We start from the raw sequence: 26,905 nt of genomic DNA, 5'->3' as shown, positions 1-26,905 counted from the left end.
ATGTTTTTCAATTTTAACTATTTTATCCTCAAAGAAAGATGCCAATGCATCCCAAATAGGGAGAACATCACTATTACTAGAGGGCTTGGAAGACACATTCTTCACCAAAGAAAACAACTCAAGAGGGTGATTCAGTAATTTTTCCAAGGTTTGTGTAAAAAATTGTGTTTAGCCCTTAAACAGATTGATGTATATTGTTTCAATAGGATTTATATTCTTCCTTAGAGGAAGCACCATGCAATTTTCTCGAGTTTCTCAGACTTTCTTAGCATCTTTACTTGAGAAAACCAAGATGCATGCTTATCCTTATTTCTACAAACAGCTTCCTGTTGGGGAGCTAGTACCTCTTACACATCATTTAAATTAGTGTGCCATTTTTCAAAGGCCTGATCCCCAAGGAGTGTGTCCCAGTCCTCAACACACATGGACCTTTGCCACTGGGACTTAAACAATTCCATATCTACCTGTGGACACACCATTCTCTGTACATAAGTATTGAGTACATATTTACCCATCTTTTTCAGCTTAAATAAAATTAAGAAATGTTTTGACCATGAAACATCTAAAACTACAAGATCAACAATTAGTCCTACCCAATTTTCAGAACAGATTAATAAATCTAAAATGTGACCTGACCAATGAGTAGGATATTGAATCAATTACACACAACTGGAAGCTCAAATGCCATTTCAACTTGAAGACCGCAACCTCCAACTTGCAATAACGTAGTGTACTTTACCTGGAGACCTGCTATAAATTATACTAAACTAGACAACTCTACTACAGACAGACTGAAGGACAATAAATAACACTATAATACCAATCAATGATCTTAAAAAACAATAACTCACAGAAGGAAATATAGACTTGATCCTAGAAGCAGACAATTCTTTTCTACAAATCAACAAAACACTCCCTCCCTATTTAACCAAGCGAGCTTGTTGCAAATAAGAATAGCCTAGTGGGCAAGACTGCTTTAAAATAGCATTGTCAAATTTGTGATGCCATGACTGTAATTAGTAATGCATCCAACTTATATTGATCAATCACATTGGTAACAATCTGCCTTTTCCCTAATAGACTTGGCATTAATATACCATATCTGAATCCCTGGCTCAACATTCTTCACAATTATCAGGTCGATACAGTAACGTTGAGTTAAAGATTCCCGGTCTGTAACGTGCTGGGAGCGCACAATACAGACGAGTAAGGCCATCCAGCGATACAGTCTCCAGTTTCACGCGTCCTTAGCGCTTCCTAAACCCTTTCCTAAACCCTTTCCGCACCCAGCATGTAAATGAACGAAAAAGCTGTATAATGAAGGAATTAGCTATTCCCCTGCGATACTGTAACGGGCGCTGATATTATCTCCTCCGTAACCCGCTGTTCTGCCGCGGCCTTAACCTGCTAGTTTACCGCCTCCCCCTAGTAGGAGTTAGTGTAGTGTAGTGTAGTGTAAAAACATTGCTTACCTGCCCTGGTCCCGTCCGGTCTCCTGCAGCCCCGTCCGGTCCCCTCCTCCCGAAGCAAAAAAAAACCAAATGAAAAAGTAGCAAGGCTCGGGCCTGCTATGGTAAGTGTAAAAAGTGTTAAAAACAAAAAACCTGTGTGTTATATAAAAAAATAAAACAATTTTAAATACCTGTCGGAGGGCCGTGGGTCCAGGCGGCCGGTGGGCGGCGGGCAGCCATCAGCGGCATCCGGTAGTCCCTTCTCCCTTCCCCCCTCCCTCCCCTGCCTGGATGAGCGCCAAAATCGCACGGGCGGGTCGGCAGCGGGGGGCGGCAGCAGGATCCGGGAGCGGCGGGTAGGCAGCAGCGGGGTCCGGGGGGGCAGCGGCAGCAGGATCCAGGGGCGGCAGCGAGATCCGGGGAGCGAGTAGTGGCAGCGTGTTCGATCGGGCAGGCAGGTAGGTGGCAAAATAAAGATGGCCGCCTGCACGGGAAAATCGTGCAATTGGCCGCTGAAGACGTGACGTCACGACGTTTGGCGTCACGGGGTGTGACGTCACGTCTTCAGCGGCCAATTGCACGATTTTCCCGTGCAGGCGGCCATCTTTATTTTGCCACCTACCTGCCTGCCCGATCGAACACGCTGCCACTACTCGCTCCCCGGATCTCGCTGCCGCCCCTGGATCCCGCTGCTGCTGCCCCCCCCCCGGACTCCACTGCCGCTGCTCCCCCGGACCCCGCTGCTGCCTACCCGCCGCTCCCGGATCCTGCTGCCGCCCCCCCCCCCCCCCCGCTGCCGACCCGCCCGTGCGATTTTGGCGCTCATCCAGGCAGGGGAGGGAGGGAGGAAGGGAGAAGGGACTACCGGATGCCGCTGATGGCTGCCCGCCGCCCACCGGCCGCCTGGACCCACGGCCCTCCGACAGGTATTTAAAATTGTTTTATTTTTTTATATAACACACAGGTTTTTTGTTTTTTACACTTTTTACACTTTTTTACACTTCCTGGTGCCTGTCATTTCAAATGTCATTTGAAATGACAGGTACCAGCGCACCCAGGTTACTGTATAGGCGCTGTTACAGCGCCTATACAGTAAAATGGGTTGCGCGGGCATAACCCTTCCCTAATGCTTCACAGCCGCGGCATGCATTTGCATGCGATTAGAGGAGAGTATCGGGGAGTTAGTGAAGAGAACTGTGCGTGCGGGGGGGAAGGGTGCGCCTGACACTGCCGCACTGTTTTTACCGCGGCCTTACTGTATCGAGCCGTATGTTAGGTTGACTTGAAAGGGAAAATAAAACTCTCTTCTAAGGGATGCCTCTCCTACTTGGTAAATCACAATAAAGGCCCTGATTTAATAATACCAGAATCATAGCTAGCATGGTAATACAATTTTGTAAACTTACAATTAAAAAAAAACATTATATTGTCAAAGAACTTCAGTAATCTCCCTATAACTAACATAAGTCACTGACCAGTATCCATTATCCATAAACACCAATGTCCAGGGCTCCACCTAACTGACATCCTTTTTTATGCTGAGGCTGATGGTGCAAGTTGATGATGTCACTGGTAAGCACGGATCTTCTGAGGCAGAAATGATGTCAAAGAAAACAGCAACAGTCAGGAAAATGCCAGGAAAATAAATTTCACTTGCATAGTAGTAGCAGTATGGAAGGTCAAAAGATTGCTAGAATGGCTAATAAGTGAGGTGAAAGAGGCTATTTTAGCCCAAAGGTCTTCATTCAAAAATTGGAAAAAGAATCCATCAAACGAAAATAGGATAAAGCATAAGCATTAGTAAGTTAAATGTAAGACATTGATAATTCAGGCTAAGAGAGAATTTGAAAAGAAGTTGGCCTTAGAGGCAAAAGTTCACAATAAAATATTTTTAAATATATTCGAAGCAGAAAGCCTATGAGGGAGTCGGTTGGCCCATTAGATGATTGAGGGGTTAAAGGGGCACTTAGGGAAGATAAAGCCATTGCGGAAAGATTAAATGATTTCTTTGCTTTGGTGTTTACTGAAGAGGATGTTGGGGGAGACAAATGTTTTGGAGATGGTTTTCAAGGGTGATAATTCAGATGAACTGAACCAAATCACGGTGAACCTGAAAGATGTGGTAGGCCAGACTGACAAATTGAAGAGTAGTAAATCAGCTGGACCAGATGGTATACACCCCAGGGTTCTGAAAAAACTAAAAAATGAAGTTCAGACCTATTTCAGTTAATTTGTAACCTATCATTAAAATCATCTGTTGTACCTGAAGATTGGAAGAAGGCCAATGTAACCCCGTTATTTAAAAAGGGCTCCAGGGATAATCTGGGAAACTATAGACCGGTGAGTCTGACTCAGTACCGGAAAAATCATGGAAACTGTTATAAAGAATAAAATCACAAAACATTTAGATAGACATGATTTAATGTGACATAGCCAACATGGATTTACCCAAGTGAAGTCTAGCCTCACAAATCTCCTACATTTTTTTGAAGGGGTGAATAAATATGTGGACAAAGGTGAACCAGTAATTATGGTGTATTTGGATTTTCAGAAGGCGTTCAACAAAGTCCAACACAAGAGGCTTCTAAGAAACTAAAAAGTCATGGCATAGGATGTGATGTCCTTTTGTGGATTGCAAGCTGGATAAAAGACAGGAAACAGAGAGTAGGTTTAAATGGCCTATTTTCACAGTGGAAAAAGTAAACAGTGGAGTGCCTCAGGGATCTGTACTTGGACCTGAGCGTTTTAATATATTTATAAATGATCTGGAAAGGGTTATGAGGAATGAGGTGATCAAATTTGTGGATGACACAAAATTATGCATAGTTAAATCTCAAGCGGACTGTGATAAACTGCAGGAGGACCTTGCAAGACTGGAAGATTGGGCTTTCAAATAGCAGATGAAATTTAACATGGACAAGTGCAAAGTGATGCACATAGGGAAAAATAACCTTTGCTGTAGTTACATAATGTTAGGTTCTATCTTAGGCATTATCACCCAGGAAGGAGATCTAGGTGTCATAGTGGATAATATATTGAAATCATCAGCTCAGTGTGCAGTGACGATCAAAAAAGCAAACAGAATATTAGGAATTATTAGGAAGGGAATGGCAAAAAAAACGATGGATGTCATAATGCCTCTGTATCGCTCCATGGTGAGACCACATCTTGAAAAATGTATGCAATTCTGGTTGCCGCATCTCATAAAGGATATAGCTGCACTGGACAAAGTGCAGAGAATGGCGACCAAAATGATAAGGGGCATGGAACAGCTGCCCTATGAGGAAGACTAAGGAAGTTAGGGCTGTTCATTTTGGAAAAGAGACGACAGGGGGGATATGATAGAGGTTTACAAAATCATGAAAGGTCTTGAACAAGTTAATGTAAATCGGTTATTTACTCTCTCAGATAATAGAAGGCCTAGGGGACACTCCATGAAGTTAGCAAGTAGCTCATTTAAAACAAATTGAAGAAAATTCTTTTTCACTCAGTGTATAGCTAAGTTCTGGAATTCATTGCCAGAGCATGTGGTTACAGAGGTTAGTGTAACTGGGTTTTAAAAGATTTTGGATAAATTCCTAGACGAAAAATCCATAAACTGCTATTAATTAATAAGCAATAGTAGCTTGAGATGTATTTAATGTTTGGGTACTTGCCAGGTACTTGCGACTTGGATTGGCCACTGTTGGAAACAGGATACTGGGCTTGATGGACCCTTGGTCTGACCCAGTATAGCATATCTTATGTTCTTATATTCTTATGTACAGGAGCTGTATGGCACAGTTCCAGGTGGCCTAACAGGCCTCCTTTTTATATGGTCCAATGGCACCATTTGGCAACCCTGGTAGGCATGGACTTTCCAAGGCAGCAATGACCCTTATGCCCACCCCACCCCCCTCCAAGGTGACTGAGGAGTGAAATGGTTCAAAATTACCCCTTCCTTCTTTTCCCCATGCTAAGGTTCTGGAGGTAAAGGGCAAAATCAGCAGTGGGCAACCATGAAAAAAATCCATTAGGAAATGAAAAGGTTTACCTTGTCAAAAGGCTACAGATAAACCATAACCACCACTCCTCTGTTTTTCTTTAAAGGTCTCTACATCTCCCAAAAAGTCTCCATTGCAACAAACACTGCCTCTCCCCCAATATCAACACATCTATCACTTTCAGCTCGCTCTTCTTAACAGACTGTAATATCTGACAAAGCGTTACAATTTTCTCAGACTCAGTCATATTACAAACTCCTAAAATGGAACCTGAATACAATTTATGATGCCTAGGTAGATCCGTGTCCTCCTGGAGCCTCCACAACATCTGCCTGGACAATCACTAAAAAAGGGAAGACAGGCCACATAGTAACCAGAGTTAGAGCAGGAAAACAAATGGAAACACAAATGTAACCCCCCTCTTCAGTTTACTGCCAGAATGAAAGGGGTCACATAGTCCCCAGGGCCAATCTCACTCTCCTGGACCTCTAACTCTTCTCTCCATTCACAACATGCTTAACCACTGGGGTGTCAAGGTTCCACCGACAGAAAGGAGCCAATCTCTCCAGTCACACTCAACCTCTCTCACAAAGTTACTCACTCCAGTAGATCTTAGTAGATTGGTTCTCCAATTCAGAAAGAGCAGGCTGTGAGGTGTAGCATGGATGTGAGCCCTTTGTGCTACAGCATAGTTGATGCAGCCTCTTAGGCAAACCTTCAAGGCCTACACCGGCAGCTGGCAAACATGCACTGTAGCGGGTCAGGCTGGAACTTCACTTATACCAGCTGCACCCCCCCACAGGTTGAACTCTTGGGTTCTGGTGGCCTGAAGGTCTTAGGCAGGTCCCTAGGGCAGTGGCTAGAGCAAGAGTACAATGGCACGCCAAAGTCCAGGCAGGCAGCAGACAAGGGTGGTCAGGGTCAGGCAGTAGGCAATCGTGTTCAGGTTCAGGCAAAAGGTCAGATACGGAAGTCAGGCCAAAGGTGGATGAGGACACACGGAAGACACTGGACAAGATGGTCGATACAAGGTAAGACTAGGCAAGAAAGGCTAGATGAAGCAAAAGGAGGCAAAAAAGGCTGGAGAGGCAAGGCTGGACGAAGAAACAGGAACATTAGACACAGGAACCAGGAACTCAAAGACAACACACATTGCGATGGCAGGAGACCCTTTGCTGAGACAAGGTAGTATTGAGTCCCTTGCTTAAGTAAGCCAGTCAGCTTGACGTCATCAGAGGGTGCTGTTCAATGTTTCCCACCACGGGACCTATATAATGCATGTTCCTAAAGCAGTGGTTCTCAACCTTTTTCCCCATCGTGACACACCTTACAGGTCACGCTCACATGTGTGACACACTGCTCATTACAATTCACGGTGGAAATAAAAAGTAAAGGTCCGGTAATTATTTTTATTGCTTAAAATGACACAAGGAAAAGATACATATTCTGTCTGAACAGAAATTGCATAAATAGTAAACATCCCACACCAAAACAGTACCAATTTCCAGCAATTAAACAGTAACCACCTTACCTAAGAAAAGGCAACACTGAAATATTACACCAGGCCTTAAGACACCAATACATCTCCTATTAGGAAAACGGACCAAATCAGGCTGCTATAGAGCCCTACACAGAAACTACACGCCAGCAGAAAACCTCACCTAAATCACATGTGCTGACCCTCACCTAACAAAGAATAAAGAGACCAAAACGCATAACTACCCTGTTTCCCCGAAAATAAGACAGTGTCTTATATTAATTTTTGCTACCAAAGATGCACTAGGCCTTATTTTCAGGGGATGTCTAATAGAGCTGCTGGCTGCCCCTGCGTCAGCCACACACCCTCTACAGACCCTCAGCCTCTCTCTCACCTCTGGGCCTCCTCTTCGCGGGTCGCCGCAGGATGGGCTCTGCAGCGGCCCTGAACTTCTCGGGCCGCGGCAGACCTGCTACCGGGCCTCTTCCTCTTCCTCGGCCCTGCTACCGGGCCTCTTCCTCTTCTTTGGCCGCTGCGACTTGGGATTCGCAGCAGCCCGCGGTGGCTCCTCCTCTTCTGCACGCGCTGATGCTCTTCCTCCTTCCTGCCCATGCGGCTCCGGCAACGTTTACTTCCGGGGTTGCACAGGCAGGAAGGAGGAAGAGCATCAGCGCGTTTGAACGCGATTGTTTTCTTCGGGCAAGGAGGCTCAGCAGCCACATGAGCCTCCTTGCGCCCGGGGGCATTGGCTCCCCTCGGGATACCACTGCTCGCTTCTGCCCCTAATACCTTGGAAACTTTATTTAAAAAAAAAAAAAAAATGACGTCACAGGATTGCCCGGCCCACCGGGGGAAGCCCGATCCCCCAATAGGTCAATCCGCCCCTGTTTACAAGGGATGGCTTACTTTCGGGGGAGGTCTTATATTTAAGAATTCAGCAAAATCTCTACTAGGTCTTATTTTTGGGGGATGTCTTATTTTCGGGGAAACACGGTAGAAGCATGCAGAAAAAACTGAATCGGAAACCGCAACAAGCCAGTCTCTGTATGCAGTGTAATAAAGGAAAAAAGAAACCACCCATCCTTATAAAACAAATCAAGAAATATAAAATCAGTAGCAGTAAAACCATACTAACAAAAAGAACAGATTATTTTGAAACAGCTGATGAGTGGAATATCCAATAATTAAAAACTCATATAAAAAATTTCTAGATACCAATAAAATATTTCAAAATAGCAGACACAAAGACCCAGTAATGAAAAATAAGGATACAAATTTTTTTTTTGTTCTGCATACCTGGAAACGTTTGATATCCAGGTGTCCTAAAATTGTTTTGAATTAGGAGGAGGGGTGGTTTGCTTGGAACTTTCTCCTCTCTCAGTCATATACCAGCGCTCTCTCTCACACTGGCTCTCAATTACACACAGACACACATGCTCTCTCCCTTACTTATACACACAGGCTCTTAATCATACATACACATGATCTCTCTCACACACAAAGGATCTCAATCATACACACAAACTCTTTCACACAAATATGTTTTCAATCACAAACTTACACATACAGGTTCCCAATCTTAAACTTACATTCATGCTCTCTCTCTCACAGGCAGGCTCTCAATCACAGACATACTCTCTTTCACATATACAGGCTCTCAATCATTCACATACATGCTATCTCACTCACATACACACACATAGGATCTCAAACACACATGCTTGCTCATTCACTCTCTCTCCTTCCCTCCCTCCCCGGAACTAGTGGCAGCAGCAGCCTCCTCCCAACCCTAACCTTCTTCATTTTCAGCTCTCGAGCGGAGAAAGGAGTCTCATCGGCCGCGGGGGTTGACGTTCTTCTTCATTTTTCTCCGAGCCGCGCTGCTCATTCCTCCGGCCGCGTCTCTCTTCTGCTCTTCGGGCCGACGCTGACCAAACTCGCAAGGTCTCTTCTTCCCGCGCACGCACCCGATGCTCACCACTTCCTCTTCCAGGTCGCGGGGGCGGGAAGAAGAGACCATGCCGATGCCGCTGACGCCACCTGATCTGCCGCGTTCCGCCCGGGCTGACAGCATTTTAAGCCCGGACGGAGGAGGACCAGGGAGCAGCTGGGTCAGCGGGGGACCGGGAAGTGTGGCGACACATCTGCGTGTTCTTGGTGACACACCGGTTGAGAACCACTGTCCTAAAGGATGGCAGTAGGAGCGGTGGTGGCGGCATCTCGGACCACGCTGGGGAATATTCGCAGCAAGAAGCCATGTGCTGATTGCAGGACAGGTCCAGCTATGTCAGGGGTAAGTGAGGCGTCTTGTGGGGCCCTCCCCTGAGCCACCAAATGTAACACAGACAAAAGGCTTAAACTCTTAATAAACGGTCAAAAATGGAAATAGAAAAATCATTAAAATATAAAAATAAAAATTTCTAGATACAGATGGAATGAAACTTCAAGTGCCTTGGTCTCTTTCTCTCCAATACTGAGTCAATGTCCCTTCCTGGTGACAAGAAAGTAGGAAATCTCTTCTCCAAAAAGTCAGTTGGAAGGTGGTAATAAAAAGGTTTCCTACCATCCAAGAATAAATAAATACTTCGCCATAACAATCTTTACTTCTTGGCAACTATGGTCCCCATTTTAACTGAGTGCAGGGCAAAGTAGCCCTCTATCTCATTCCCCTCAGGCAGGGTTAACAGCCCTTCTGAGCAGGGAGCAGTTCGAAAACAAACCAACTCTTCACACAGGACAGTTCCTCTTCAAGGTCTGTGAAGGCACTGGCAAAACCACTCCACTCCTTCCAAAGCTGTAACACACAACTATGCTCAGCCAGGTTTCTATACTGCTGAGCTGAGCGATCCTAGCACCCAGGATGAGGAAAATCTTAGGCATGCTTCAGGAAGTTGCCCAAATTTCTCTCTAGGATGGAGAAAGAGAAAATAAATGGTAAAGGTACAAAGTACCCTGCTCACAATAAAAAATAATTAATCATCGCCTTTATCACCTATAATCAAATCTCAAATCTCACCCTAAATTCTCATGCAACACTTTCATTCCCATAATTCTCCAAAACACAACAAAATCCAACAGGAAATAGTTAACACTGCTCTCACAAGTTTTCCTACCCAAGAATAGACTCAACCACAAAAATTCAAATACAGATGAAAACCAGATTGTCCGCTGAGAAACCAGGGCTAAAATTTCAGGTAAGCTGACCAGTCTGAGCCAGCATTCACAGTAGGAAATGACCTCTTTGCCCTTCTCTGACTAGGAGGCGATTATGGTTATATAAAGTAGCCTCGCCTGTTTCATTCTACCAATTACTAAGTCTTTTATTAAACAATGCATTCATGTCCTGTTACACAACCCATCCAAGTGTCTTTGCCAAAAAAATGTTGTGGAACAAGTTTCTTCATTCTCTTGATCTTTTCCTGTACAAAATTGGCCAGCCTATACATATGTTCCACTAGAATGTTTCAGAGCAGGTATCATCCCAATAATTGTTGAAAACTTTGGCTGAAGATAATTGTTTCTACTAAGGAATCAATTCATCCAATTTAAGGCTAGAAAGGGGACTATAGTAAATAAGCATATGAGAAGGACAGGTAAATAAATTTAAAAAAAATGTAAATTTAAGACTGAGCAGAGACAATGTGGTAGGCTAAACAATGGAGATTTAACCACTAATGAGCATAAAACGAGGCTCTGAGAACAGGTTTGCCCAGCTCCAAGCTGTGGAATGTGTTGTCAGGATAATTACAATATGTATAGTCTTCATGATGCATTTTGGAGATATATAATAGAAAACAACGAAGAAACAACAATGAACATGTTCAGGCCATAATGTCAGGTTAAAGTAAGGGTAAAAAGCCAAAATCATATGATTGCGCTTCAATTATAAGATTGCCTCATTTACATACTCTTCTCAACCCTTATTCAGCCCCAGTCCATTGGAGTCCATGGAGAAGACTCCAGCACTCATAGGCACATATATAAATCAATATAGTGAGAAAAAAAGCAGTGCCTTGGTAAGCTGCAATGCAGTCAGCAACCCCTTTCCATACTTCTATAGAGGGCAGTAAGGCTAGGGGCACTGTGCCATATAAATCTAATCAATTTCTTCAGCTAGGGGACCAGAGAGTTATATCGGGGAGAGTGCTGGATGTACTGTTCTTGGATTTCAGGAAGGTTTTTGACATGGTTCCACACAGGAGACATAAGTAAACTGAGCATTGTAGGTATGGGACCTAAATTGACTGACAGTGTTAGAAACTGGCTCAATGGGAGGCCAAAAAGGGTAAGTGGTAAACAGAGTTCACTCCATGAAAAGTGAGGTTACCAGTGGTGTGCTGCAGGGATTGGTCCTCAATCCAGTTCTGGTCAACGTTTTCATAAATGATATTGTGGAAGGGCAATCGGGGAAAAGTTTACCTTTTAGTAGATGATACCAAAATATGCAACAGGACAGACATCCTGGAAGGTGTGAAAACATTATAAGGGATCTAGTGAAGCTTGAGGACTGGTCTAAAGTTTACAGCTATGATGGAATGCTAAAAAGATGCACATGTCTGCATTTTGGATGGCAAAAATCCAAGATAGTACAGTATAAGGGGTGAAGTTCTTCTGTGCACAAAACAAGAGCAGGATCTGGGGATGTTGACCTCAGGTAGTCAAAGAGGTAGACAGAGTGACAGCAAGAGCCAGAAGGATGATTGGGTGGATAGGGAGAGGAATAGTCAGCAGGAAAAAGGAGGTAACATTGCCCCTGTATAAGTCTCTAGTAAGAACTTTTCTGGAGTACTGATTGCACCTTCAAAAGGATATAAACTGAATGGAGTCAATCCAGAGGACAGTTAATAAAAATGGAAAAATGTCTTCACCATGAAGAATATGGGGATAAACTTAAAGATCTAGAAATGTATACCCTGGAGGAAAGGAGAGAAATTAGAGGCATGATAGCGACATATAAATACATCCAGTGTGACAAGGCAGTGGCTAGAGCCAGAGGGATGCTAGGGTGCACAGAAAGGCACAACCAGCAGAGAAAAGGAGGTGATAATGCTCCTATACAGGCCCTTGATGAGGCCTCATTTAGAATACTGCTCAGTAGTACAGGTTGAGTCTCAAAAAGAGAAGAGATAGGCAACCAAAATAGTGTGGAGTCTGCACCAAAAGACATATGAGGTGAGACATCAAGACCTGAACATGTATACTTCAGAGGACAGAAGAGACAGAGAGAGATATGAGACAAACATTTAAATATCTGAAAGATAATGCAAAAATAAACCTTTTCCAATGGAAAAGACACTATAGAACTAGGGTCACAGCCTGATGCTACTTGGAGCTAGGTTCAGGAACAACATAATAAAATATTTTTCACGGGATTGTGGTGGATACATGAAATGCCCTCCCAGAGAACAGTGGAATTCAAAACAGATTCGGATAAACACAGAGGATCCTTTATTGGCAAGAAGATTGAAATAAAACATTGGGGTAACCTGCACGGAGAAGGGGCTCAACCCAACACAGCAATGAAATGATTAAATTGTGCTTTCAAGAAAAACATGAAGGTAACCTGCACAGAGCAACATTTACAACCCTAAAAAACTTCTGGGCAGACTGGATAGGCCACTTCAGCTTTTCTATGCCATTATTTACTATATTTCTATGTACATTTCATAAAGAAAATATATGACTAACCAGAGTGCAAATTGTGTATGTGTAAACCTCATCAACAAAGCAGATATATGGATCCAGTTAAAAACTATCATCAGGATCAAGTCCCTTCTTAATAAAGTTGCAGATAGGTCTTACCTTTTAAATGGAATATTGCTTTCACTTCTTTATCAGCTTTAAAAATGCAGCAATAATTTCCCATGTGACTGCTATCATTGATATGAAATCTAAAAAAAAACCAAAAAAAAAACCTGCTACTTTCTCTCTAATATACATCATTGAGAAGTCAAAATAGAATATATAGACAGGATAATATAGAAACAGACAATACAATTTGAACTGCCTGTCATTATTAAAAATTAAAAAGCAAAGTTTGTGAAAAACTATGAAACATAAACAAGAAACACATTGTGGGAATATTAACAAAGTTTCAAACCAGCTTTCATAGGGAAGCTCCCCACAGAGTTTCCCTGGCCACTGCAGGCACTTTTTCTTATCCCGCATAATTTGCAGGCATAGAGTGCATTGGTTAAAGAATGCATAAGGATTTTAAAATGAAATTCCCATGTGTACTTTTTGCAGCTTGCCCTAACCCTACCCCCACTGCCTCCTGTTCTCCCCAGAGGGAAGGACAATGGATTTTCAAAGGGCCCTTCCCCATGGATATGCAGAGTAAGCACTAGTTTACCTGCAGAGAATTCTTCTGAAAATTATTCCCATAGGGCCGTATTTTAAAAGCCCTACGCGCGCCGGGCCTATTTCAAAAAGGCCTGGCCACGAGTGTAAAGCCCCAGGATGCATGTAAGTCCCGGAGCTTCAGGAAAGGGGCAGAGAGGGGACGGGGCTAGAGGCCCCCGGCACAGCGACCATTTGCCACTGTGCTGGGGGATCGTGTGCCGGGCAAGCTGCCGGCAGGCACAAAAGGTGAGAGAACTTTTATGGGGGGTTAGCATAGGGCTAGGGGGCAAGAAGGTTAGGGGAAAGGGTAGGAAGGATAGATTAGGGGGTAGGGAAGTTTCCTCCCAGGCCGCTCCTAAATTGGAGTGGCCTGTGAGGGAACAGGGGAAGGCTGCGGGCATCGGCGCGAGCAGTTTGCACTAATGTGCACCCCCTTGCGCATGCCAACCCCCAATTTTATAACATGCGCTCACCGGCGTGCGCATGTTATAAAATCGGGCGTCCATGTGTGTGCGCCAGTTAGCATGCGCACATGGATGCCTGCGCGCAACCTTTTAAAATCTACCCCATAATGTATATAAAGCTTTTTTTTTTTTTGCCCAGAAGTTTCCTCCTGCTCCTATGAGCATCCAACTCTGATTAATCAATCAGATATGGTCTCTACTGAGCTATGGAATAATGAACCTTCATTTGCAAATAATCTGCATTTATTTTCCCTGTTTTATAATCCCCCTTCCTATGCACTTAGGGGTAGATTTTTAAAAAGAACGCTCGTGCATTCACGTGCACGTGCTACCCGGCGCGCACACATGAATGCGCAATTTTATAACATGCGTGCGCTGGCGGCACATGTTATAAAATCCTGGTCGGTGCGCGCAAGGGGGGTATAATGTAGCGAATTCGCATGGCGAAGCATCGTCAGGCTTCTCCAGTTCCCTACCCCCTACCTAACCTCCCTTCCCCTTCCTCTATCCCTATCCTAGGCCCCCCCCATTTCTTTAACTTACGTTTTGCTCCTGCACAGGAGCAAGTTGTGCATGCCAGCAGCCTGCCGGCACACGATCCCCTGGCACAACAGCAAATAGCCGCTGAACCGGGCGCCTCTAGCCCTGCCCCTGGACCAACCCACCTCCGAGGCCTGTCACATGGTAAAGGCGCCATTTTTCTTAACGCAGCTGATGGCCCGAGAGCGGGAGATCGCGCCGGGACCCCCCCCCCCACTGGACCACGAGGTAATTTAAAACATTTTGGAGGGGTTTGGGAGGGTGGGGGATTTGTTTTAAAGGGTTGGGGTGGGTTTTAGGGTTGTTTTGGTATGCCGGTTTTCCCGCCCTCCCCCCTCCCCCGATTTACGATTTTTCACGATAAATCGGGGGAATATCTATTGTATCACGACTAACGATTTTTGACGATTTAAAAAATCTGATGATTTTTTTAAATAGTCATAAAACAATTCACATCCCTAATAAACATTGTTTCTGAAACATCCCTGTGTCTCATTTTGTTTCCATTTTCATGCTCTTCTTTGCCCTCCACTCCATTGGAGTGTTGACCTCAGGACTTCAGGAGCTGGGTCAAAAGTGACCTCTCCGACTATGGAATTCTACAGGTCCAATGAATGGTGGAGTGTGGAAAGTAGGCATTTCCCGGCCTTCACAAAAGCATCTTTGCTCTGGCTGGCAACCTCTGCTTAGAGAGAGACTGTATTGCCCTGAAATGTGTGATTTCCCACAGCACTGCATGTCACAAAAAAATGAGTTCTACCTTGTTTTTGCTACAGCACTTGCTAAATGGTTCCATGACAACAGAAACCAAAAAATATTCTCTAGCAACCACATGAATGAGGTCTTTATAACACATCTACAACCGGGGTGATATGTATATTATACAGGAACCTCCGGTATATAAATTATTTAAATAAATAAATCTACAAGCTATCAAATTGAGTCGCTCACCTATAAAGAGTATGCCACGGATTTCCGGTTTTATTAAACGTAGACCTGCTTCCATTGATTTCTTCATCATGGTGCGTCCAAAATACTTCGATGGCTGGTAAGCTCCCCAAATCACTGGGCAGCTCACATGAGAGTTCCATGATGGTAGGTCTGTCTATTACAACAGTTTTCTCTAACGCAACAGACAATTCTTTAAAAAAAAAAAAAAAGTGTATTTCAGCAAATACAATAACTAATAATACAGCAGTTTAAATTCTCAGTGCTTCATCATAATGTAGTAAATTTGAAAAAATCTGATGGATTAAATTATAGTCACATGTTTTGCAGTAGTTTAAATCGGCTTCATTTGTAATGCTCAGGGCATTCATGAGTTAGTAAGCTATGCTTTTGAATGGAAAATTCTGAAAAGCTGTAGCTATCCTATTTCTCTAAAAGTAGTCCTAGTTGAACATTACCCACCCCAATGTCCGACTGGTTCGAATGGTATGTGATGCCCCTCGTGACAACAAACAGTAGGCCCCCGTTGGATCTAGTGCAGATCCCTGGAATGCAGTGGACTCAAAAGAGAAAGAATGAAAAAATGTAAACTACAGTCCTTCGTGATCATAAAGTCTAATTGGCCCATCCAGTCTGCTCACTTACTCTGGTGCAGTGGGCATGCCTGATGAGAATGCATGCCCCTGCGACCCCCCACCCCCGCCCAAAAAAAAAAAAAAGCCAAAGGTTATGTCTCTCTTCTCCTTTCCTCTGTTTTCTTTTTTATTTCTTTACTTTGGTTAGAGTAAGTTTTCTTATTGTGTTCAACTTAACTTAAGGTTGGCCTCTGTGTGGTTGCCTTTGGGATAAGGAGGGCAGAGGCTGCCTTTACATAGAGCACTGCGAGTACCACTTTTTGCTGTGTGCTTTTCTGACTTTGCACAGTGCATGGCATATCACATTTTCTTTCAGTAAAACATTTTATGCAAATCAGGTGTCAAGCCAAAATGGCATAATCAGGGTTTATTCCATCATAAACCTACCTATATTTTCTAAGCAGGCGCTAAATTATTTTCTTAATTATAATTAGAATATATATACTGTGGGGCAGATTTTAAAAGCCCTGTGCACGTAAATCCAGCTGGATTTACACGCGCAGGGGACTTGTTCGCCGGCGCGCCTATGTTGCATAGGCCGCCGGCGTGCACAAAGTCCCGGGACGCGCGTAAGCCCTGGGGCTTTGCTTGGGGGCGTGTCAGGGGTGGCACGGCATTCGGGGGCGTTCCAGGGGCAGGGCCGAGGGCATGGTGCAGGCCCGGGGGGCGTTCTGGAGGTGTGGCAGAGGCCTCCGAACCAGCCCCTGGGCCAGGGAATGGTGCGCTGGTAGCCAGCCGGCACGCGCAAGTTATGCCTGCCTCGGGCAGGCGTAACTTTCTGAACAAAGGTAGAGGGGAGATTTAGTTAGGGCTGGGGGGTGGGTTAGGAAGGGGAAGGGAGAGAAGGTGGGGAGACCGGAAAAAAAGTTCCCTCTGAAGCCGCTCAGATTTCGGAGCGGCCTCGGAGGGAACAAAGGCAGGCTGCTCGGCTCGGTGCGCGCAGGTTGCACAATTGTGCACCCCCCTACGCGCGCCGACCCTGGATTTTATAACATGTGCATGGCAGCACGCGCAGGTTTATAAAATTGTGCGTAGATTTGTTTGCGCCGGGTTGCGCGAACAAATTTACGCCCGCGCGTAACTTTAAAAATCTACCCCTGTATGTATAGCCATCTACCATATAAATGGGATGGGACAGACGTGCCGCAAATGCGCAGTAGAGAGCAGCTCTACCGCGCATGCGAGCACGTCGGCCAGAGTTGGCCTATTTAAAAAAAATGGCACTGGGAGAACCCATAGCGGCAGCGGCGATAACCCGGACTGGCGGCGGCGGCGAGGACCCGGAGTTGGCCTATTTAAAAAAAATGGCACTGGGAGAACCCGTAGCGGCAGCGGCGGTGGCGAGGACCAGGATCCGGACCGGCGGCGAGGACCAGGATTTGTAGCGGCACGCGCGCACCACCCGAAGGGGTTGTGAATGAGCTGGGAGAGGAGGGGAATGACTGAGGGGAGGGGGAGGGCAGAGAGAGTGAGGTGAGAATAGAAGTGGAAGGGAGAGGGGGGAGGGGGAAGTGGAAGGGAGAGGTGGGAAGGGAGAATGGGGGAAGTATGAGGGGGAAGCGAGAATGAGGGGAAAGGGAGAATGAGGGGGAGGGGAGAATGAGGTGGAGGTGGAAGGGAGAGGAGGGAGAATGAGGTGGAAGGGAGAATGAAGGGGAGGTGGAAGGGAGAATGAGAGGAAGGGGAAAGGGAGAATGAGGGGGGAGGTGGAGGTGGGAGGGAAAATGAGGGGGAAGGAAATGGACCGAAAAAAATTTGTTTTAATGTAGCCCGTTGTTACGGGCTTAACGGCTAGTTTTATTATATTATAGCCTACCAAAACAATAGAATATAAATTTTAAATTTACTGTGAATCCATAATTATTCAATGACCCACATCAGGGTCCAATCAATGACCAGACAACCCAGATGCATTGAGCATTTTGAGAAAGGCAAAACAGACACTAGAGGAGCAGTTGGAGAAAAGATCCTGGCGAAGGCAGAGTTACAGACCGACTCCAACTGAGCAATGACTACAACATTACAGAGAAGGTGCTTTGTGTTTTAGACTCAAATAAATAATTCAAAAGTTTGATAAAGGCTCTTTCACTGAAGGATTATATAAAAATTCTGTTTATTCATAGAATTAGAATACTTTGGGATTTTTATATATCAGGGATTCATTTCTCTGAAAAAAAAAACAAACCCTGAAAGTGTGCAATAAACTTTGAAAAAGATGTAAACACATACATAATTGTTTTTTAAAGAATCAATTAAAGTCTAAACCATATCTTATTACAACAGAGCTGCAATAATCCCTAGGTGCCAGGTTGCCACAGTAACCAGGATTTCCTCCTGGCCTGTGTAAAGTTGAGCACATCAACTGGCCTGCATGGGCATGTATGTCCAGGCCCACGCAGATGGAAAGCAGCTCCCAGCGGACGCCAATTCAGAGAAGGCTGTGGGTGGCGGTGGGGGGAGAAGCTGAGAGAACAAGGGAGCTGAAGTGGTGGAGAGAGAGAGACAGAGAAGGCAAGAAAATAAGACAGGACCGGAAGTATGGTTAAGAAGAGGATGAAAAGAGCTGGAAGAGGGGGTAAAACATGAGAAGCCTAGAAGAAGGGGGGGTTGAAAGGAGGATAGAGGGCTAAAAGGGGGGGGGGGGGAATTAAGGAGACAGAGGCAATATGGGTGAGAAAACAGCCAAAAAAAAAAGAGAGAGGTTGGAAAGGGGGAAATAGGAAAAAGAGTCAGAAGACAAATAAGAGGAAAGGCAACACCTCCATTTATTTATTTATTATATACCAACATTGGTTTACATTCAGGTATTGTAGGTATTTCCCTATCCCCAGGTAATGGAGGGTAAAGTGACTTGCCCAAGGGGCAACAGCGGGACTTGAACCCTGGTCTCCTGGTTCATAGCCCCCCCCAACCACTAGGCTATTCCTCCTCACTGAGGCAAATACAGACAAAGGTACAACAAAAGTTTATTCTCAGTTATAGGATTGTGGGACTTTTCACTGTTTTATCATATAGCGTATGAATATGTTTCAAAAATTCCACCAATATTAAAAACAATTCAGGCACTAGAACCTATGGACATTGTACCAGTTCTCAACAGTGAAACCGCCTATGGGAAAAGCACCAACAGAGGTTTGTACCTGCTTTTTCTGTGGATACATTTTTCCATTCAAACAGTGCACATAGTTTTGATAATACAAAACCGAGTGTGCATGCTGTGGCATTCCCCACCCTAGGAATGCCTTCCCACAATGCAGGTAATAATAGTATCTAGAGATGTGAATCGGAACCAGAATCGGATCCGATATCAGTTCCGATTCACATCTCTATAGATGTGAATCGGAACCAGAATCGGATCCGATTCTGGTTCCGATTCACATCTCTAATAGTATCTGCGTTGTCCCACAGTGACTGGATTTTTACCCACAGGGAAAATGAGCAAACTGTCAGACAACTGATTTACACGGGTAAATAGGCATCTATATGCATAAATGGCTTTTGAAAATTGCCCTCGTTGTTACAATTTGTGGCACTGTCGAACTTTCAGTCACTTTTTCTTCACTTCACTTTGCATCTAATTCTATTTTTGAAATTTTGGGGAAAGGGGTGGGAAATTCATGGTGGATGGGGACAGAGACACAAGGAGAAGAAAGAAGAGTGGAAAACATCATAAGATAAAGCAATGGGATAGAGATGAGGCAGTAGAGGGGGTGAGAGGGAGTATGAGGATAAATAACCAGGAAGGAGACAGTGGAGAATGTTGAGTGACAGGAAAGGGAACATAGAAGGAAAATCAACTGGCATGAGGCCTTTATAAACTCTCCTATTCCACTGTCCAGTGGACTGCATGGGCTAAGCTCATCTGTCCAGCTCCTAAGAATTTGGTCTGGCTCACAGATTTCAGCAAAATGGAAGCAACTTTCCATTACAAAGAAGTGGGCATGCTTTGGGTAGACACAAATCTTCAAAATTTTTAACATTAGTAAATTGCAAAGAAGCAAATTTCAGCACTCTCACTATTAGCTCTTTGTAGGCCTCAGCCTGACACTCAATATATGGACAATTGAAAGGGGGGCACTTTGATTTGGATTGAGTTTTCAGGAGGTGGCTTGGGGTTTGGGGGAGGGTGTTACAGAAACATTCAGGGGTAATCATTGTAAGACTGGCATCATTAAATAATTTTAGTCCTTATAAGAGATGAAAAGGAGTTGATTTTTACAATGCAGTTAGCAGACTGCAGGGAACAAATCGACTCCTCAGGTTAGAATTTTCATCACTTATAAGGTCTAAATTTCTTGTCAATTTTACAATGAATACCTCTGAATGTTTCTGTAACACAACTCCCCAAACCCCAACCCACCTCCCGAAAACTCACCCCGAATCAAAGTGCTGCTTTACAATAGTGCATATATTGAGTGTCAGGCTGAGGCCTACAAACAGTCTCTCTCTCTCTCTCCCCTACACCTACCAAAGAGCTGTAGTAAAGTTATACCAGTAACATGCGTGTGCTGGCTGAGGAAAATTAGGGGTTAAGCATGGCAGTGCTGGCCCCAGCTCTGGAACATCCATGTTCTGCCTATTTTTAATCTATGCCTGGCTATTTAAAATTTGTGTTGCTTTTAAATTCTAATGTATATGTGCATAACCTGGACTGAGCTGGTATAACAGTTATTTCACTAATCATAAACAGTAGAAAATTTAATTACAACTTGTCATATTTATTTATTTAAGAACTTTTCTATACTGGTACTAGTTTAAGCAAATTTACCTGGGATGGATATACTTTGCACCATTACAGTTTGATTAGAAACGATCCTTGAATTTTCTTTATCAACATTTTGTTCAGCCATGTACGCATCTATTAGAAGATAAAATTGTAAATGGTTAGTTTTTATAATTCTTGTGACAAAGTGGCATAAAATTGTTACTAATAACTTGATGCTTTACCTATAGTATCCCAGAAGGTATACTATAAGGAGACTGAACGGTCAGCATTTTTATAATCCTTATATTTGTCCTAAATCAGTATTACACTTTCCACAAGCTATTCGACCTTAGGGGGCCGAGGCAATATGGTGCGCTGAGCCGAGCGCACTGTTAACGTGCAGTTGGACGCAGGTAGAATAGGCGCTAATCAATCCCCTAATGCAATAAGGGGATTAGCGCCTATTCAATGCGGGTCCAACGCAAAGTGAATCTAATAGCGCCCACCTTGGGGGCATTACAAGAGCGGACGCCAGCTGACTGTTCAGTACCCGCTTTCTACGCAAGTTTATTGCATCGGCCCCTTAGAGAGTTAACTCTTCTTGCCAGATCTTCCACATGGCATAGCACTACCAGTGATCCACTGGATCAGTAATAGTGCTATGCCATGTGGAAGATCTGTGTGCAAATCCTAGTAGGACTTCTGCTCTCTGGGCCAACAGGGGCTGAAGATGATGCAGAGGCAGCACTTATATCACCTGGGAGGGGCGGGGGGAGGAAGGAAGGCCTTAGACATCACTCAGCCATGACCACTAGTATCTAGACTCAGGACCAAATGCTATGCTTGATGCTCCTCTCCGAAGACTGTTGCTGTGATGGCTGGGCTGAGCTGGTAGGGAGATACAAAAAGAGGGAAAACTCAACCCCACAAACTCCCTAGATAGGTGCGAATGAAGACCCATAGCACTGTAGCTCAGTAAGAGGCCAGTTCCAATTAAACTGAAAGCCCAAAGGAGGAGGAGGAAACTAGAGATGTGCATTGGTTTGTAGTTTCGTTTCGGGCTTCATTTTCAGGGAACCACGGGAAACTTTGTTTTTCCCATGGATCAGGTTTTGTTTTTTTTTGTGGGCCCCCAATTTTTGGGTTAGTGCACACTAGCATTAAAACGTTAATGCGTGCTAACAGGAGTTAGTGCATGCTAACTCCAGTAGTGTGCACTGAGTCCCGTCAGTGTGCACTAACCCAAAATACAAATTTTTACGAAATTTTGCAAAAATTCTTTTTGGGTTTCGTTGCCCCTGAACCATGCCAAATGATTGTTGAAATTGTCTAATTTGGCAAAAACGAATGCACATCTCTAGAGGAAACTAACAGGCCAAAACCCAGGACTGGTTTCCTTTATTACCGTGTAGAAGCAGCTCAGCAGTTAAAGCAGCAGTTAAGAACCAGGGAAGTTAGGGCTCACATCCTGCTGATGCTCATGACTTTGGTCGCATCACTTCACCCTCCATTGTATTCACTACAAACTTAGGGGCCTTTTCACTAAAGGTTTTCTCCCATTTTGAGTCAATGGGAAAATTGTTTAGTAAATAGGGCCCTAAAACTGTAAGTCCTCTGGGGACTGTGAAATACCTTCTGTACCTATATGTATCTTGCCTTAAACTACCATTGAAAAGGTGTGAGCTAAATCCAAATAAATAATAGATAAAATTGCTCTAGGTTTGAGAATGCCGTGTGGCTAGTACTTACAGCATTAAACTACAAGCCAGGAGAGCTCTTGAAATTCCAAAGTTCAAATCCTTCCCCCCAACTTATCCCCTGTGTAAGTCTGGGCAATGTACATTTACCCAACAATTATTAGAGAATGACAGCCTTCTTCACCACACCAGTCTCTGTTTTGGAAGCTGTCATGTAGATCAGCCAGCACAACTGGCAACTAGACTTTCCCTCCACAAGAAAACTATACACATGCTCTGAAACAAACTACACTAGGATCCAGGCTGGTGAAAGACATGATACAAAACAAAATTACTAGTAGGCAAATTCAAGCAACAGAACTGAAAATAATATTTTAGATAATTTGGTTGGTAATTCAGAATCATTGTTTTTGATACATATATTAATGCTGAGGAGACACCATTTATGAAATTGTCAAAATAAACTAAGGTCGGACATACTAAGTATTCTTCCCATAGACACAATTTAAGTCACATGCCTTCATTTCAAGGAACTCCAAAGACACAAGGAGATAGAGATGCCAAATTTCAAAGAGCCGCATAGTTACAAAGTACATGGGCACTTTTAGCCCATGTATGGTTTGTAACTGCTATTGTGTGTGGACAGCTGAGCAAAGTAACCTGTCAAATACATGCTTTGTTTTCCTCCCCCAACTAAAACATGCCCACAGAAACATCTCCTTGCAATCCAACTAAATGTATGTACATTATGGAAGCCCATGCCTACTTTTAGCTGGGCAGAAGAGGATAATTTAAACACGTTAACTCATTTTAATGCAGCAACATTGTTTTGAAAATTGCCCTCAAAGTGGCTTCCTCAAGGTCATAAAGAAGGTCAATGTCTGAGATGAGTTTTCAGTGTATCTGCTAGCACTTCTGAATCATAATCGGGCACTATAACCACTGGGCCAATTCTCCTCTCCTTCTGTTTAAGTATGCAGCACTATGCTTTATCATTACCAGAATCCCAGGCAGGCATCTCATCGATCTGTATAAATTATGAATATAACATGAACAACTGAAAAGTACAGTCAGGGAAGGGAATCTTTAAAAAAGAGATGGAATAGCTCAAATTAAAAAGTGCACATCTGAGGAAACAGTATGAAAATATAAGAAATAAAATTTACACTGGAAAGAAATAAGATTACTGCTACTTATCATTTTGATAGCACTACTAGAGGTATGCAGAGCGAGGAACAACACCAGAAGAAGAGATAGCAGAATGAAGAAACTAGCAGGCTGGAGTTCTGAAAAATCTCACTAATACTCTGTGTTAAAAATAACCAGTTTACAAAACAAGTGTGTTCAAAAGACAAAACAAAATCTAGGAAGCACAAGTTCTAGCCTTGCATTATAGTTTTTACTCCTGCTTTGCTGCATCAGCAGTAGTAGAAAACAAAAGAAAGGATTAAATATGATTACAGCTAAAACTTGCCCTACGAGAATCTGCTTGTAACAAAAACCAGGAACCAGCAGCCTTGTAGAGACAAATGTCTCTATTACACAGTTTGTGTGCACTTAATCCAGAAGCATCCATGGCTGACTTATTAAAAGTCTGCCTCATGTCCCCCTCTCCCCATAAATAAAATACTCTTTTCAGTTCAACGGGGAAATCAGTGGGGCAAAAGTGGTACAAATCTTTTTAACTCAGACCCCATGTTCTACCAACACATAGTCTCAATGACACCATCCTGTACAGTTCTGATTCGATGCATGACAAAATGGACAGAACTCTTATTACTGAGATCATCCACATATTCTCAAAATATTGTACTGTAGAAGCAGATTTCAATACCATATTTAAGAATAGTTTAATGGAGAAAGTGAACAAAGAAATGGAAATAGGTATATAGCATTATTTTAAAGTTTGCTAATAGTGAGTAAGGGAGTGGCTGATAAAATGTCCTGATAAGTACACACTTGCTAAAAGAGGTTGTTTCAGCATCATTAATAGTCCTCATTGTGTGACATAAGTACTTGAATACTTCAAGGTAAAGATGTGCTTTGGGTAAACATTTCGTGTTGGGCTTTGTTTCGGGGCCCTCTCCCCCCCGCGGGAATTTCGTTTTTCCCGTGGTTCGGGGGGTTTTTTTCGGGGGCCCCGATTTTCAGGTTAGTGTGCACTAACTCTCTATAGTGCGCACTAATCTGGCAGTTAGTGCATACTATCAGGAGTTAATGCGCGCTAACGAGCGTGCACTAACTCCCAATAGTACACACTGACTCAAAAATGAATTTTTCCCAAAATTTTGGAAAAAAATCAATCGTTTTTCAGTTCTCCCGAACCATTCCAAATTAGGCAATTTTGTTGACATTGCTAATTTGGGAAAAACGATTGTACATCCCTACTTCAAGGTTCAAATTTGATTCACTACTTTTTATATGTATTATAAAATACATTTTTCTTTATGCTTAATTCCAAATCATGTTTGAACACCTGCTTGCTTACAAAACTAAAATGAATGGGATGGTAGGTACAGCCGAGGACACACAGAAGCTGTGAAAGAATCTGTTCTACACCATTACTTATTACTACTACTACTACTACTACTTATTTCTGAACTGCCACTAAGCATATACACAGTGCTGTATAGATACACAAAAGAGACAGCCCCTGCTCCATGGAGCTTCCAATCCAGTCGAGTCAAACAAACAGGATATACCAGAGTCTTTCAATATATTTATTGGAGAGAAGAGGTTAAGAATTTTTAAAAAAAAGCAGCCTTGAAAAAGAGAGACATTCTAGAGTTCTGCAAATGAGATACAATGTGAGCACAATCATGGTGATGCAATTCGAGCATAAGAGCCAGGAAACTTGTATACTCAAATCAGCAAATGGTTCTGGGTGTCACTGGTCAACTAGGAACACCCAGTAGTAGGTTAGTGCTGTTATTACGCACTCTAGGCAAATATTGCTGTTATAATAGCATAGCTTTACCTTATAGCTTGTCTGTCCTGTTTCTACAGACCAAACAGGATTTCAATAAACAGAAACTAGAAAAATTTACTTTCAAATTCTCAAATTTAAAAGGATGGATGTACAATATTTGTTTTCCCCTCACACTTAGACATGAAATTTCTTGGCTTCTGGGCATTAAAGTTTAACAGTTCCCCTGCACACTCTCTTTTCCCGAGAAATGTCATCAGATCTGAGGGACTGGGGAACCGCGGATGCCATTATTTCAAATTAAAATAGGATTCTGAAATTCTCCTGGTAGGGGGCAGCAAGTAGAAAATACTTTGAAGAAAATAAAACCATGAAAGTTCACCTTTGACTAAGGAATTATGCACACATAAGCCATGATTTTCCTGCTCAGCAAGACTCTTGTTATACCATACCACGAGCAGAATGCATAATGTCCCGTGCTGGTGGCCCATACATAAAACATGACAGGGGACTAGAAACAAAAGACCAAGATGGCATCCATAAGTGTGAGTACAATGCACGTAGAATTGTAACCTCCACTGATAAGCTTATAACAAGTTCTAGCTGTCTAAATCCATCTCTTGACAGAGAAAGCATACTTGGCGTCTAAAGTCACTAAAAAGAAAATATGTTCATTATTCAAAATACAGTGCATTTATTTTCTAAGAAACCTGGTATGGGATGGATTGTTGGTTTGTGTCTACGAGCAGACTTGATTTGACGGGGAAGGGATCGTGTCCTCTGCAGTACAGCTCGGTGACCCTGAAAAGTGCAGCAGGCGGAGGGAAGATGCTGCAGGGAGCAGATCAAGCCTGCATCGCAATGCCGCCCTTCCAGGGGGGGGTCTCAACATCTCCAAACGAGAGAGAGCCGGCGAGTAGGCAAAGGTCAAGCTAACAATGGAGCAATCTAAGCGAAAGTGACCGTAGCGCACAGAAGTCCCACCCCCCCAACTGAATAAACGATGGAAGTTATCCAGGGACGATCCCGTTTCGTACAGCTCGGCCAGGTCACCGCCAGCCGACGGGGAGGAGGAAGCATCGCCGTCCTGGCGGCGCACGCCGGCAGAGGCAGAGCCGGTTCCACCACTGCCATCGGCGAGGAAGCCTCGGGTTCGCCTCCCTGCCCAGATCAGGGGCGGGGGGGGACATGAGAGAGAGCGCGAGAGGCCAGAGTTACCTGCTTTGCCTTCGGTGTCCGCCCGGCCGGGAGCAGCCAGGGCGAGGAGCAGGAGCAGCAGCGGAGTGGAGCGCCAGGGGCACATGGCTGGGACGGAGCGGCCGCGCTGCGCTGCGGGGAGAGGAAGTTGCCTGCCGGCCGGCTGCTCTCGCTCTGCGCCCTCCTCCCGGCGGCTTCCTGTGTGACTCAGTGCCTGCGCGGCTCCTACCTCAGCCGCCTCCCGCCCCCCTGCGCCTGCGGCAGAAAAAAGCCTCTTTCTTCACCTTCCCGACGTCAGCCTGCCGCTTCCTCTTAACTAAGTCCCCCTCCCCGGGGCCGCTGCTGCAGGTTACTGCTCTTTTCGCGGCCACTTGCACGGCTTCCCTTTCTGTGGTCTATAAATGCGCTTATTGCAGTTGTTCGTTACTAAATGACCTAGATGTAATCACTCCTGTTCTATTTCTCCCCGCGTAGCCGAGTAAGGGACGTCTCACAGAAACTTGCCAGTACTAAAAATGCAAATTAAAAGCTTCTTGTGCA

General features: G+C 44.1%; 1 protein-coding gene across 1 annotated transcript in view; it reads right to left on the bottom strand.

Annotated features, from left to right (window-relative positions):
* EMB (embigin) overlaps nucleotides 1-26,595 on the bottom strand; it is a 71,030-nt gene extending 44,435 nt beyond the window's left edge. The window contains 4 exon segments of the mRNA XM_029577691.1: nucleotides 12,714-12,802; nucleotides 15,209-15,398; nucleotides 20,609-20,698; nucleotides 26,387-26,595. Coding sequence (XP_029433551.1) covers nucleotides 12,714-12,802; nucleotides 15,209-15,398; nucleotides 20,609-20,698; nucleotides 26,387-26,471 — 454 coding nt within the window. The 5' untranslated portion in view covers nucleotides 26,472-26,595.
* Between the last annotated feature and the right edge of the window lie 310 nt (nucleotides 26,596-26,905).

Source organism: Rhinatrema bivittatum, chromosome 1 (genome assembly GCF_901001135.1).
Source record: "Rhinatrema bivittatum chromosome 1, aRhiBiv1.1, whole genome shotgun sequence".
NCBI classification, from domain to species: Eukaryota; Metazoa; Chordata; class Amphibia; order Gymnophiona; family Rhinatrematidae; genus Rhinatrema; species Rhinatrema bivittatum.
The sequence above is the reverse complement of the archived record's forward strand: the minus strand, read 5'-3'. Positions and strand labels throughout refer to the sequence as shown.